General features: G+C 35.5%; 1 protein-coding gene and 1 long non-coding RNA gene across 10 annotated transcripts in view; one reads left to right on the plus strand and one right to left on the minus strand.

Moving 5' to 3' along the window:
- The window catches only part of LOC115760348 (autophagy-related protein 2 homolog B), a 282,487-nt gene extending 267,470 nt beyond the window's left edge, over positions 1-15,017 (minus strand). For all 5 annotated transcript variants that reach the window (XR_004017603.1, XM_030701631.1, XM_030701630.1 and 2 more), the window contains exons 1-2: positions 14,787-15,017; positions 3,826-4,147 (exon numbers count right to left, since the gene is read on the minus strand). Coding sequence is in view for 4 of the 5 variants with exons in the window: in XM_030701631.1 (XP_030557491.1) it covers positions 3,826-4,147; positions 14,787-14,951 (487 nt within the window). In the remaining variant the exon portion in view is untranslated. The remainder of the gene's footprint in view (positions 1-3,825; positions 4,148-14,786) is intronic.
- On the plus strand, positions 5,360-8,155 carry LOC115760349. 5 transcript variants are annotated; one of them, XR_004017604.1, is made up of 4 exons: positions 5,360-5,550; positions 5,606-5,844; positions 7,711-7,875; positions 7,939-8,155. It is a non-coding gene; the product is annotated as an uncharacterized LOC115760349 (long non-coding RNA). The 5 variants fall into 5 exon arrangements; XR_004017608.1 differs by having other exon boundaries at positions 5,732-5,844; XR_004017606.1 differs by having other exon boundaries at positions 5,361-5,550; positions 5,606-5,782.
- Positions 15,018-15,256: the final 239 nt, after the last annotated feature.

The following is a 15,256-nucleotide window of genomic DNA, read 5'->3' on the forward strand; positions in this document are numbered from 1 at the left end:
TTGTTTTTTAGTAGTTTCGCCAGTGCCTGCTCAGGCGCTAATTAACCAATTCGGTTATAAGTTATAAAAAAAACCTTTTATTTATTTATTAGCAGCACTATGTGGTTACAATTAGTTGGTATTACAAACTAAATTTTGCATCTTAGTTAATACCTAATAAAACCTCAGTCCAACGAAGTGGTGTTGTTGTGTCTGCGGAAATGCACCAATTCTGCATTTCGCAGGGGTTCGCATTTCTTGGGAACCAACGAACTTTCTTGGTTCCGCTGATTTCACAACAATGCAATAATGCCGAATTTGCGATCCCACAGTTGGCTGCCTAACGAGTGCGTTGACCTCGTATGCACCTAAAGTGGTGCAGCTTTTCCTGGCACGTTGACTAGCCACGTGCGGGAACCAAATGTTGGAAAGTAGAATGCCTATATGTTGTTATTTTAGATAACTTAGGTGTTAGCTACGCTACCATGAAGAAATGTTTTCGCCGCGTTTTCGGCGATCAGTGACACAAACAGCAGTCATCGAAAATTACGACACCTGCATAAGGCGCCTACGCCGCATTTCTGGCCACTGCGACAGCATCGAGTCAACCGACCCGAAAATAAATCAATATACGATTTTACTCAGCCGATCGGCCATCCACCTTAATATTAACTAATTCCAACATACTCTACCATATTATTTACTTGTGCATCAATTTACAGAAACGCCCCATTTAGGACTAATCGGTTTAAAAAGCGGCACTCTTTTATTATGGAAGTTCTGGGGATCGTACTTCTCATCATCATCATCGTATAGCGAGGAGAATTACGTCTTCTCAGAACAGCTACCGAAACATTGCCAATATATTGAAGTTAGAAAAATTAATCTTAAGTTTTCCACCACTGAATTAAAATAAAAATATATTTAAAACAAGTAACCAACAAAACAGCACTACTGGCAAGAAAACAAGTAAGAGGTTCTAGTCTTCTTCTCTACTTATTCCAACACCAAATGCTAACGAGCTACGCGATCGTTTGAAGTTATAAAGATAAATTTTAAAAAATGTTTTATTGGGAGAGTTCGAACTCGCATCTGATCGCATTACTTGCTGCCGACTCTACTCAGCAGCCATACTAGCCACAAAAAAATAGTTTCTCCCGTAGGGCTCGAGCTCGCGACAGACCGCACCACTTGCCACTGCCTCTACTCAACATCCACACCTATAATTGAGTCCTATTGAGGAAAAAGAGTTAAAATAAATAGCAGCACAGAAAACAATCGCAATTGCTATGCTGTAGAAAGAATTCGAAGCAGACGCGTATGAATGTATGTGCAAACATGTATACAGAAATTCTTGGAATTAACGCTTGCTGCGGTAAACACATAACTTTTGTTTCTTAACCGATCTTAGTGAAATTTTCCACAGTATATCTTATTGTACCATAGAGACCTTGTGTATTCTCAAAATGTCAATTGCATTTAATTTATGGCTTATATTGGTGGGTAATACAAGTTGGGTTATTATCTCAATTTATAGCTCTGCGGAGCTAGCGGGGAGGTGGTGATAAGTATAAAATAACGAATACTTGATATATATATAATATTCTAGAAGCAACATATCAAGTTTGGTGACTCTTGCTCTTAATACTTACCCAATTTGCACAAAAAACTTGATTTCGATACTGATTTTTATCGAATAATTGAAAACAGGCCAAGTTGTCGATTATCGAAAACAAACTCGCTCTCCGCGAGCACTAGGAGGATCTACATTTCAAGTCTCTAGCTCTTATATGTTCTTAGATCCTTGCGTTCAAACATACGGACAGACGGACGGACAAACAGATCGACTCAGCTGTTGATGCTGATCAAGAATATAGATACTCTATGGGGTCGTGGATGCTTCCTTCTGCCTGTGACATACATGTGCACAAATATACATATACCAATTTTAATGGGTTCAAGGTATAAAAATGAAAGAAATCATATGCCTGTTAAGTATCTCATTTTAGCGATTTTTGGGAAAGCATAATAAACTTAAGAAAAGTTGAACTAATGACATCCTGTTTGCAGACAACCCTTTAAATCGATTTAGTTTCATCAGGTTACAAATGATAAATACAAGAAGGCATTGGCAGCTATTAGCAAATTTTATGAAAAAATTGTCTAAAGTTGACTTCCGCTTACTTCCTAATGTTATGGCTATTTATGAGGATTTATTATCATTGGACAATCAGGAAATCTATAATCTGAAACACTTTACTATGAGCAAAGCAGACATAGTGTACCCTTGACTACAGGAAGCTTCCTGCTTGGGAAGACTGCAAGAATGCTTTTAAGAGACTTTTTAGGGCAGAGTAACATCGACCATCTTCGAAAACGACAGGAAGTGGTTTCTACGTGGATGACCTGATATCTAGTGAAGACCCTCAACTACAGTTTCTGTTTGTGCACGTTTTGCATAAAGAGTTGATTGCTGTCCTACAACCATTCGTCATAACCTTGACAAACAGAAGGACCCCAAAACATTAGTGCTCATTTGATGTTCTCGCGATAAGGCTTTTAAGTACTCGACAGACATATTGTCATCTGTTTCTCGTCTGTACGACCCGAATAATAATGCTTTAATGAAGGAAATTAGCGGGTCATAGTTCGCATTGAATGATCAAACTCACTCTTATTTTTTAACCGACTACAAAATATAACAAAATCTTTTAAAAAGTTAAAGTCAATCCGCATACCACGTTTCATCGACATTTAGAAGATCACCAATTGTCAAAATGGGTGTTACTTATATGCCTGGAATAAAACGGAAAGGACCACATTTGTAGTTTGTTGGCTTTATCAAAATTTGCGCCTTGAAAGCTAAAACCGGTGCCATGGCGTTGGGTGCCAAAAATAGACACATTTTGCATGTGCCTTTAGAAGAAATTGTTTTTTGATCAGATTTTAAGGTGGTACTTCACTGGTTGCCAACAGTGTTACCAATGGTGTTGCAGATTTGATATTCCGAGTGATGAAACCCTACTAGATTTAGCATTGTCGGTCGCCCTATGCATCGAAGCCTAAACCTATTTCTGAACCAGTTTTATATCGGTACTAGCTGGTTGCCGTCAAGATAAAGCCTCATTGCCAAAGATGAATTTCCTTTACTCATAGCCAAAGCGGTTTTTAAACTCTAAACCAATTTAAATGGGTAAAACGAGTATAATGGTTTTGCGATTATAGGCAAAGGAAAGTATCTGCGACCCGATTAAGAATGTTTATTCTTGAACAGGTTGACGAGCTGCGTCTTTCCATTAAATTCTACCAGTCTATATGAGCTACAGATTTTAAATTTAAAATATATGTTCTCATTACGAGAATATTCCGTGTTATTTCCATAATATAAATAAAAATCAATATTAAGAATTCGTTCTTCTTGCATAACTAAAAATAAATCATTGTACAGATAATACATTGTACACAGATACGGAATTTTTCAAATTTTGGATAAAAGCAACAGCCTTTCATATCCGTAAAAACATACATTTAAGTTCTATATTTATTCTCTAAAAATGTCGGCGACACCCGACTAGAGTATTATTAATTCTAAAGCTTATAATACTTGGTCCATACTAAGCCATGTACCCTACAGCGCAGTGGTTCGGCGCTGTGTGGATCACTTACACCGCAGGCTGATTTTAGCCAAGTGAAGTAAATAATAATAGTTCACTTGTGATCTCCTTGCGAACATAGCTTATTATATTTTTACAGAATTTAGTCCTAAGCTATTACAGGCACGAATTAAAAATTAAGTATATGCTGCGCTTAAACTATCTTAAGATATTGAGATGAACTATAACTCACCGTTATCAATGGTCTCCGCAAACTTTTCTAAGCCAATCAAGGTATTGTTGTGGTTTAAAAATGGTACGTCATCATCAATTTGCTTCATGCATTCTTCCGCCATTTGCATTGAACTACTAACGGAAGACCACATAGACTCTAACATAGTTGTTCCACTTTGACAACGTGTGACTGGTCTCAAAGTTATTGTCAAGTTTGAAATATTAAGGGAGCTATCGTTTGTCATAAGAGCATTCCACGGTACCATTGCCGTTAAACATCCAATATGCCCGGAAATCACTTCAAAAGCCCAGCCTTGGTCTTCAAACAAATCATTGAGAGCCTAGAACATAAATATTTTCAAAAAGGACTTAAATTAAAATAATTTGTTAAAATATTTATGCAAGTAAAACCAAAGTCTACTCCATAAGCTATAAACGTTCGGGCTGGGAACAAAATATTGCAAATCTAGAGTCGGTGACAAAGTCTGTCATAGGAGGGAGGGTATTCAAATAGGCATGCCTGCTTATTCTTGATATTTGTACCTTGTTTTCCTTGGTTGTTATGACCAACATTTACCTCGATCCATTAACCAACATTAATTAAGTTAAACACTTTTGGTTTTTTTTAAATAGAGAAAAAGTAAGAGGCTCTGGTCGGGAGCTCCCGAGTAGGGGATACCCGAACACTCTTCTACCAACACCAAATGCAGCTGACGGTATGCGCTCGTTAGTAATAAAAATAAATTTATAAAACAAAAAAAAAAATGTTTTCCAATATAGGACTCGACCGCTGACACGTGGCCAACAAACATATATATAACTACAATTTTTGTGTGTTTCTGTGTGTCTTAACCGATTTTGATGTACTATATCTAAATCTACTTGTACTATTTATTCTTAAAAACTCAATTGCATGAAGATTGTGTTTTTTATTTGTGGGAAATACAAGTTGGTTTATTTGATTTATTATTGATTTATAGCTATGTGGTGGTAGCTTTGAGGTGGCAATAGTTAAAAAATAAAGGATACTTGATACATACGCCATTCTAAAAGCTATATGCCAAGCTTGGTGACTCTAGCTCTTATAACTTACAAGATTTTCTCAAAAAACATGATTTCGATATTGGGTTTTATCGATTACTTGGAATAAACTCGTACTGCGCGGGCCTATGATAAAAATGTTAAGTCTCTAGCTTTTATAGGTTCTGAGATCCTTGCGTTCATATGTACGGACAGACGGACAGACGATCGAGTCAGCTATTGATGCTGACAAGACCATATACACTTTATGGGGCCGGAGATGCTTCCTTTTACCTGTTACATACATTTTCACAAATATATTATATACCCTTTTTACCCATTTTCAATGGGTTCAGGGAATAACAAGTAGCCAAACAACGCATTGCGGCAGTTGCTGTAATAGCTTATCGAAATGAATAACATAAAATATTAGACACTTTTATTCAAGGTGGTTTTTCTAGAATAGTAGCCCAGTAAGAAGCCAACTGAAATTCATTATGATTTTTTGACACAATAACATTTTTTTTTTTTTGTATTTAAAATATAAATTTAATTAAAAAAATTAATAAATAACTATTGCTGAACGCCGATTTTTGTAGAATGTAGCTACCCAACTATAATCGCAAAGAAAGCTCCCACTGTTTGTGAAGAATTAGTAAGGATTTGACGCTAAGTTGTCGTCTTCATCAACAAACATTTTGTTAAACTGTAACAGCTCTTTTTGGTAAGTCGTCAAGCACCGGAATTTTGATTTATAACATTTCACATTTTTGTCTCAGCTCGCAAAGTTTCTATGTATTTTTCAATAACCTCCGTAAAAGTACCGATCAAAAGTTTGCACTGGCCTATACTTATGAGAATATGCTTGCTGGTCTAATTCATGATTTATTTTAATGTTTTTTTAGACGCCTCGGGATCAGTGCGCATTCAAATCATATGCGATGTAGTCTGTACGTGTACGTGTGTATGGCGTTTAAATACGTGTTTTTGAAGCAATGCGCGATTGCATATTGGCATGGTACAACAATTTGAGCAGAAAATATGAAACATATTAATATCCCATTAAGTTTTACTGTACAAGTATAAGTACAAGTAAGACTGCTCTAGTCGAGAGTGCACTACTAGGAGATACACATACTCGCACAAAATATTAAGAGCATCCATTTCTTTTTTAATTTCGTGAGGATGGGGGGAGGCATCTAAAAAGTCAAATATTCTTCTATGTGTATATTTTACGACCGTCCAACATAACAAATGTGGTGTCTCTGAATCTCAAACCTTAGCTTCTGCTCAACGAATTTTCATATAGATTTATATGAATTGCTTGGAAACTAAATACTGCGTTGGCACTAGGATGAGTCAAGTTAAAAAATCCAAGCTTGTAGCTCTCAAAGGTTCGGATATCGACGGGTTTGTTCTTACGAACAGGTTGTCTGACAAAGCTAGAACAACTCGGCTATTGATGCTGATTAAGAATATATTTATTTTATGGGGTCTAAGATGTTTCCGACTGTCTAAAACATACATACATAAATCATTATTAGGTTTTAAAAAGGAATTAACATTGTTGCTTCTTCTGATCAGATCACATTTGTCCCTCGTTGCGATTTATCGTGTTTCGATTATAATGCTGTTTGGTGTATCTATGCATTGTATGGTTAGTGATACCACTAGTGATACAATGTATAGACATACCAAATGGCACTTTTAATCGAAACAAGAAAAATTGAAACGAGGCGACCCCAATGGTACCTGCGACCATTTTAGTGTGCCCAGACAGAGTAAGACTGCTGAGAGTGGCAGCCGAACGCCGGCCTCAAAAGCTGAACGTTCAGTATGAAGCCGCATCTCGCTCAACGCACAACGTCGCGGCTGATGATGCGTTTTCTTAATATATGTATGTATGCCATTTATAAATCCTTACAACCCAAAAACATATGTGTGTATGCATGTGCCTCGCTCTCACTCATTACTTCGCGTACTTGCATCCATCTCTTTCTCACTGCATAGCTTCCACAAAACCCCGAGATCTACAATTATTCATACGTCTGTGCTGTGTGGATCGCGACGTTTGTCGCGAGCCAGAGGTTATTTCTTCAATTGTGTGCCTTTTGTGCCTGTGGTAGCAATAGGCACTCACATTTGAATGCCCTATCATGTATTTCTTCGCCCAGTCAGGCATGATGAGAAGAATTTTATCAAATTTTATTTAATACACAATTAATTGACCTAAATAAAATATTTATATTTATTTTCTGTTTACTGTAGGGACCTATTTTGCTTAATATACAAAAATATCTAAGTCGTATTTCTGCAAGGGTAATTCATCGTCGGCTTGTCGAAGAATTTTAAGAAAAGACCAAAAATTGACGCACACTCTTTCAAGTAAGCAGTTGTGTGAAATTATTAAAGGGTTCATGTGCAAAATTGCAATTTTCCACGCGTGTTGTAAGGGTAAGGGTACCTGATCGCTGGCATGTGTGCATGATAACTTTTTGGGTCGGCCAACCACGCACACCAACACACTTTTCTATATGGATGGAAGCATTAATGCGTTTGTGTGCGTGTTGGTTGCCTGCCTGCCTGCCCGATGTAAATTTGACAAAATTTGAAGCTTTTGGTATTTGTGAATTTCGAACTCTACACACACACAAATGTGTGCGAATGAGCTGATCAAGGGTTTGTCGTAAGGCAGAGATATTTTTAAGAATGGGTGCGTAAATTTGGGCGACTGGCACGGACTTTGTTTTTTTTGGCAAGCCTGCGGTGGGGTATGAGATAGTATTTTTTAATATTTTTGTTTTAAAAGTCAGTGTTATGTGATAAGTAAATTAATTTAAAATGGGCGATATATATATGTAGATTTACTTTGGCTTCCTTACAGGTATGCAATTATAAAGTGGAGATTCCCAGGATCTTGCCATGACTTCATTGTTTGGAGAAAGAGCTAGGCAAGGGCATCTGAAATGGATTGGACGCCAGTTTTATTTTGGCAGATTTATGAAAGAGAGCAACTTTAATAAACAAAATTATGCAGCTCAAAATATTGGTGAACGCATGCCTTTAGCGCCCACTTATTTGTGAACCAATGTTTAAATATATTTATTAATAGTCACTGGCGCCTCCTCGTGGACCTCCTTCATATGGAAACCCTTCTGCTTGTGCTTCTTGTGCCTCTTATGCCATAAAAAAGACCATACAATCGTGCTATTTCGTCCCTAATCAGCTGGATTGCAATTTGGGTGTACTTTTAATTCCTTGCATATTCTGTACTCATATTATGTGAGTGGTCATTTTCCGACCACACCTTTAAAAAAAATATAACAAATATAATAATCTTGGCAATACGTACAATATATGTCTGCTTTCACCCTGAGGTGTTCTTAGTTGGAGGTCTAGCTTAAGCACGTTCCACAGCTACACGGTATCCTTTAACAAACCTTTTTTTATATATTAGACGGGCCTTGCCCGTGGCACGTATAAAATATATGTTCTCAAAAAGCTTTGAAAATTATTTTGAAACTGATCGGACGGTAAACAAACAACTTTTATACCAACGTTTTCCCCCAATTTACCACTGTTGCGGGTGGAATTTCCCAAACCGTTTAAACACGTATTCATTAAGTTTTTATGTAGAGCTTTAAAAATAATTTTGAAGCAAATCGGATAAAAATTAAAACGTCACCAAAAAAATCTCAAAAATCAAAAAACGTCACCCACCAAGGAGGGATAGATTTTCCAAAAAGTGCGAAACACCCCTCAAATGAATTTGAGGAAGGATCTTTGAAAAGAATTTTGAGACCGATCCGATGGTTAACCAAAAAGTTTCATACCAACGTTTTTTGCTAACTAACCACTTTTGTGGAAATAGCTTCCATTTCCAAGGAGGAATACATTTTTGGAAAGGTGTGAAACGCCCCTCAAATGAATTTGAACTAAGAACTTTGAAATTGAGTTTGAGGCCGATCGGATGGTAAGCAAAAAAGTATCACTCAAATGTTTTTCGCGATTTTTCCCTACTTGCGGGTAGAATTTCCCGAAACTCCGTCTTAACGTGCACCTTCATCACAAAAGGTAACTACAGTGAAAATTTGTGCTTCCTAGCTCAATCAGTCAGTCAGGACAAACAGTTTTATACATAGAGATTATTTTGTCAACAACTTTAGTCTTTTTGAACAGCTTACTAAGCTGCTACCCAAAGTAATTGATTTAAAAAAAACACGATTTAAATTTAGCTTTAAATAGAAACACATTTTGACTTTTTTACAAAGCTCATTTTATTTGTTATATATTTATATTTAATATTACTTAAATTATTTTAAACTAGTTTTTCAAAACACTTCACGTTCCTCCGTGCACCTTGTCAACCCATATAAACTTATGGGTATAAAAAATTGTCACCCATCGAAATTGCAAATTGTTGAAGCTTTCAGTGATTTTCAAATGGATTAATCAATAAACAATTTATTAAAAATATATTTTAATGCATATTGGTCATACAAATAATTTGATAGCATCAGAGAATCAAGCAAAAGTTTTTTTTTAATTTTTATGTGTAATTTACTTTTGAAATCGCGAATTCATAGCCGTTTTTAAACAGCAGTAATCTTGCGATTTGCGAATACCGGAACATGATTTGACGACAAAATCGCAATTTCTTTTTGCAATTTTCAAAACAGCTTACAATAGAAAAAGTAAACAAATTAACAGAAAGAAAAAAACTTTCAAAATATTCAAATATATTAATCAATGGAAGATTGACGCAAAATAAATTTTACCATCTTGTTGTCGAAACACAACATAGTTAACACTGATATATCCGAAGAACAAACTAAAATTATAAGCAACATTTTTAAAGAAAAAACAATACAGTAGAATCTATTCATTTTGGAGGCACTAACAAATTTAATGGCGGTAGTGACATTCAGATAAAGATAACTATAAACTCATTATTACTTATTAAACCTTTAAAAAAAATTAGGAAACATAATTATTCAACACGGAATGTAATAAAATGTAAAAATGCAGTGTTTGTACCTAATTCCAAATTTAATAATATTAGAGTCTGTTTAACTGTCAACTGAATTGCCAAATTTTGATAGTAATTGACACAATAATTGCCCATACTTCAAAACAAGCACCATCATTCAAATTTTGGATTTTCATCTAAAAATCTGTTGAACTTTCTCATTTATATGATGGGAAATGATGGAAAAAAGGCAACCCATAAACGTCGACCTCTATTACCCATTTTTATTGAGTTTATTACAACAATAAACACACAATTAAAAAAGTGAAAATTTAAAATTAAAAAAACAGTCACGTTTCGTTTAGCAAAAAACTCGATGTTCTGAATAGCACAGCTATTTTTACACCTATTTTGAGCTAAAAATAGTTGAAACAAATATATTTCCCAAAACACAATAAAAGTAAAGTAGCTGCTATATACAACGATTTGTGTAGAGGTGTAGAGGAAAATCAGTAATTCCAAAATCTTGTCAAACTTGCATCGGGGACAGGCAGGAAGGCAAGCAACAGGCACACAAGCACATAAGTGCTTGTATTCATATACAAAATATACAAGTGTGCGTGAATACAGCACGTCCAAAGAATCGTGAATGCACACATGACAACGATTAGGTACCCTTACCAACGATAACGAGCTAAAATGCAAGAATTTCGCATCGACATGTCAAACCCAACCGTGGTAGAAATGCCACCAACCTCTGAAAAAATTGAATTTGTGCGCATTTTTGCTTGTGCGGTCACATACACACACATTTAAGCAATCTCTAAACATGAGAGAGCATTGAGAGTAAGTGCGACCGAGATAAAAATAAAAGGCGTTGCCGTTCTTTTGAACAAATCATATGGAAGAGAGTAAGCCAAGCAGTTTCCTGTAGTGTAAGCGAATAAAAAGACAATATATGTATATGTTACTCCCTAGCTCGCGATTTTGGACCAGATGCCACCGATACTTTTGTGCCCAATTTTCTTCTATGTGATGTCCAGTCCATATGTTGTTTAGCTAGTGTTTTAACACACGATTGAAAAATTTTTATATTTTAAATTATGATCTTTAACGTGATTTGAAGACGATGATCACCAAATGGTGCTGGACGAATTAATATGTCCAAAGAACGCGTTGTGTACATCTTGAATGTGGAATTAGACATGAGTAAGCTGTCGGCATTATCTTATACGCATCACTGTACCGATAAGTAAAAACACGGAAAAAATGCATGATTTGAATGGGAAACTTTAGAGTGATCTCTTTGAAAAGCTCAGCGCCCAACGCCCGTTACAATCATTCCAGCTTCTTTATATACATACCCAAAAACACACAAAGCACGTTCGCCACGATAAGGCTCTACCGTTACACCCTTAGCCCCACAAGATTAGAAATGTGTTCGTGATTTACATTTGGTTGTTGTCATACAAATTAGCAAAAATAAAAGTAACTTAAAAAAAAAAAGTCATTCAAAAAAATCAAGAATCAAGACCATACTTCCAAAAATACCATTTTCCCAACCTGGAGAATACGGGAAACGAGATACATACAATGCCGTTCACTTAAATAGCGCCCCTTTTCTTGAAAAGTGAAAATGCGTATAGATCACAGATTCATGCAGTTAGTTGTAAAATTTTTTTTCATTTTGTTCCTAATACTTCTACTTGTAGAAAATAAGTATCATTTGGAAATTCGCCGGATTTTTAATAGCTTGCGTAAAAAACGCACAAAATATTTGGCTCATTTGAATAGCGCCCCCTTTCTCATATTCCCTTTACGCTCAGTTTCGAAAGCGACAAGTACACTAACTTAAAGACTTCCATTGTATGGGTTGATATTATTTAAATTAGCCCAAAATTGGACGTGAAAAAATCGGCTGGTGTTGCCAGTGTTTCTACAGTTGAACGTTTTATTTCGGGCAATATGACCATGCAGCGGGAGTGGGACCGAGTTGTATTCTCCGACGGGAAAAAATGTAATTTGAAGGGCCCGGATGGGTATAACTATTACTTTCACGATTTAAGGAAGGAAGAGCATCAACTTGACCGATTGCATAGTCGACTGGGCGGTATAATGGTTTGGGGAGCAATTTCATATTATGGGACGCTCCAACTCCAATTTTCGACTACCAAAATGAACGCAGTGTCACCGAAAACGTTTTGGAGCAGACTTATCCTGAAGTGAAGTGAGAGAGTTGTTTGGAACCTTGCAGTGGAACTTTCAACTTGATAACGCCCCGATCCACGCCGCAATTGTCGTCAAAGCTTGGCTGGATCATCACTTTAATAAGCTGTCCTCCTTACTCCCCTGACTAAAATGTTATAGAAAATAGACGGGAATGGCTAGCAAGGAAAATATATAAATCCGAGAAACAATATTCTACAAAATCGAAGCTTATTGAGGCGCTCCAACAGGCCTGGTCAAGAATATCGCTTAATTATATGAAGCGCTTGTAATATTCCCTACCAAACACGATATATTAAGTTATCCTGAATCGTGAGGGCTCTAATCATTACTAATTATAATTAAATCGGTTTAAAATAACTTATTTCATGTTAAACTTACTAAGCTTAGTCAGTAAATATCAAATATCCAACTCTAATTAGGAGAAGTGTGCTATTCTAGTGAGCCAATTTTTGTAGCGTCAATTTTGAATACTCAAACAACATATTTTTTAAATATTGTTATCGGTAAACTGTCATTGTTATTTTCTGTTATTTGGTGAATATTTAATTATAATTAAACAAAATTATATGAAACCTGAAAGCTATTATTTTATTGAGAAATCTTGCTTTACTTTGAAAGATTTAGGGGCGCTATTCGAGTGAGCGGCAGTGTATGTATGTTTAATAAACACAATTTCCATATTGGTTTTAAATTCTTTACTGCGAACAATATTTTCTATATTTGCTTTAGATATATAATTTCTTTTGTCGGCCCTGCAACTTAATAAGAGATTAACCACTTTTAGATATATTGCTTGTCAATGTAAAATTCGGATCTATAACAAGATTAGTGCCCTTAGAATATTTATAACATTACCCTACATTATACAAATTATATGACATTGACTATGCGTCGCTTTATGTTGGCTTAAATTTGTATCACTGGAACACTATATATCAATTTCCAATTGTTGATGACGAACTTGAACTTTTAAGTGCTAATATACATATGTACATGTTCATATGTATGTACATATATGTTTCCTGTATAATTTGCAATTCCCTGCCCGTCGAGAAAATTTGAAAAGCTAACATATTCTTTGGTCAAAGAAGAACTGTGACAACAACCACGAAACATGTGTCCGTATCGTCTTAGCTAGATTATCTTTCCCAACCTGGAAACAAATAAAAACTATTTCGATTCCTTAGGTAACAGTTTTATCATTAAGGGAACAATTGAGAACTAATTGAATAAATCTATCGAATACAATTCACAGCTATGTTGTAAGCTCGGTCTTTAAAAAAGCATCAGTTGTGCTATTGCAATGTTAACATGAAACAGTGGTCTAGTCGGGGAGATCCTTCCTCTACTAAAAACCAGAACAGGTATGCCGCCCAGGCAATCGATTGGAAACAAACCTGATCTGCGCGTGCCATATTGTCAACTGATGTTTCAAATAAATGCTTATTTAGTTGAGGAAACTTGGAAATGCATGCGTAATTGTATTTATTAATAATTGCATACTCATATACACACCCATACACATAAACACTGACCAGAAACAGATCACACAACGAATCTTGCTTAGCCTTTTGCTAATAAAATTTATTTTCCGTTTCTCTTAGCTGTTTATTGAATAAAATATTACTAAATAAAATACATAAATAACAAGTAAGAGGTTCTAGTCGGGAGCTCCCGACTAGGGGATACTCTGAACCCTCTTCTTCCAACACCAAATGCAAATATATATACTATTCTAGAAGCTGCATGTCAAGTTTGATGACTCTAGCTGTTATTATTTACCAAAATTGTTCAAAAAACAGGATGACGATATCGATTTTATCGGTTACTTGGAAACGGGGCAAGTTATCGATTATCGGAAACAAACCCGATCTGCGCAGGTACTAGGGGGACTTACAGCTAAAATTTCAAGTCTAGCTCTTATAGGTTATGATATCCTTGCGTTCATACATATGGACAGACGGACGGACGGACATGGCTAGATCGACTCGACTGTTGATGCTGATCAAGAATATATATACTTTATGGGGCGGAGACGCTTCCTTCTGCCTGTTACATACATTTACATTTTGCACATATACAATATACCCTTTTTACACATTTTTAATTGGTTCAGGGTATAAAAATGCAAGTAAAAGTTAAATATATAGCTGCGCGATACCCTGAATCTACTAGAAAAACCAGATCCTATCTCTCATAGGCTCTAAGATCGCGACGTACTCATACGGACGGATCGACAGTAAAATAGGCAAGGCTGGCTAGACTGGGCGGTTGATTCTGATCAACAATATACATACATACATACTTTGCTTGTGCTTGTTACATTTGCACAAAACTATTATACGCTTTTTATCAGTTTTTAATGAGTTCAGGAACAATATAAAGACAGTAATAATCGTTGGGTACAATATGCTACTTAATGTGCCTATTGGTGTTAACTTTTAAAGTATTTCCTTAAGTATAATAAATTATTCTTAACCCATTGAGTTGTTGCTAAGAGAGCTCTTGTGTATTTATAAGTAGTAAGTGTGGTTCATATTTAATATCCAAGCACAAGAGTTTTCCAATTCGACATACGTTTTCATACACAAACACAGAAATTACAAGAATGATAATGCGTTTATTTTAATAAACGTATGTATATACATAGATTCACATCACATTTACTTTGTTAACTAGTAAACGTATACATTCATTAGATATCCAATAAAATAATTATTCAAAATCCTCTGACCTACGTCAGAGATTTATATACTACTTACCTTAACCTTTAACGAAATATTTTCCACAACAGCTTTTCCATTATAAAGATCAACTTTTAACTGTTCCAAGTTAAGATTATTTTCAAAAAACTGACCTAAATACCTTTGTAGCAGGTATCTACAGGTCTTTGTTTTTAGTCCATCCCAGAGATTAAACCAAGACATCGTGATAACTTGGTTTAATACTATAATAAATCGTTTGTACTTAGTCTTTTGTTATTGTTTTGCATTGCGGATTCGTTGTTGACGTCAGTTTTTCGATAAGAAAAATCGATTATGAGATCTTTGAAAAGATATGAAAAATAGTGCATTCTCATTTTATAGGATGTCTATATGTTACAGCATTTGACAATTGCATCAAAAATATCGATAGGAATCCAACGTGTTTTGTAAAACATTTCGCGTCCATTTCCACTTCCAATTAGCAGTTGTTCCCTTTCTATTGCCAAATAAATCCACTTCAGCTAATC

The sequence above is a fragment of the Drosophila novamexicana genome, unplaced genomic scaffold (genome assembly GCF_003285875.2).
Source record: "Drosophila novamexicana strain 15010-1031.04,08,12 unplaced genomic scaffold, DnovRS2.1 tig00000434-arrow-pilon, whole genome shotgun sequence".
NCBI classification, from domain to species: Eukaryota; Metazoa; Arthropoda; class Insecta; order Diptera; family Drosophilidae; genus Drosophila; species Drosophila novamexicana.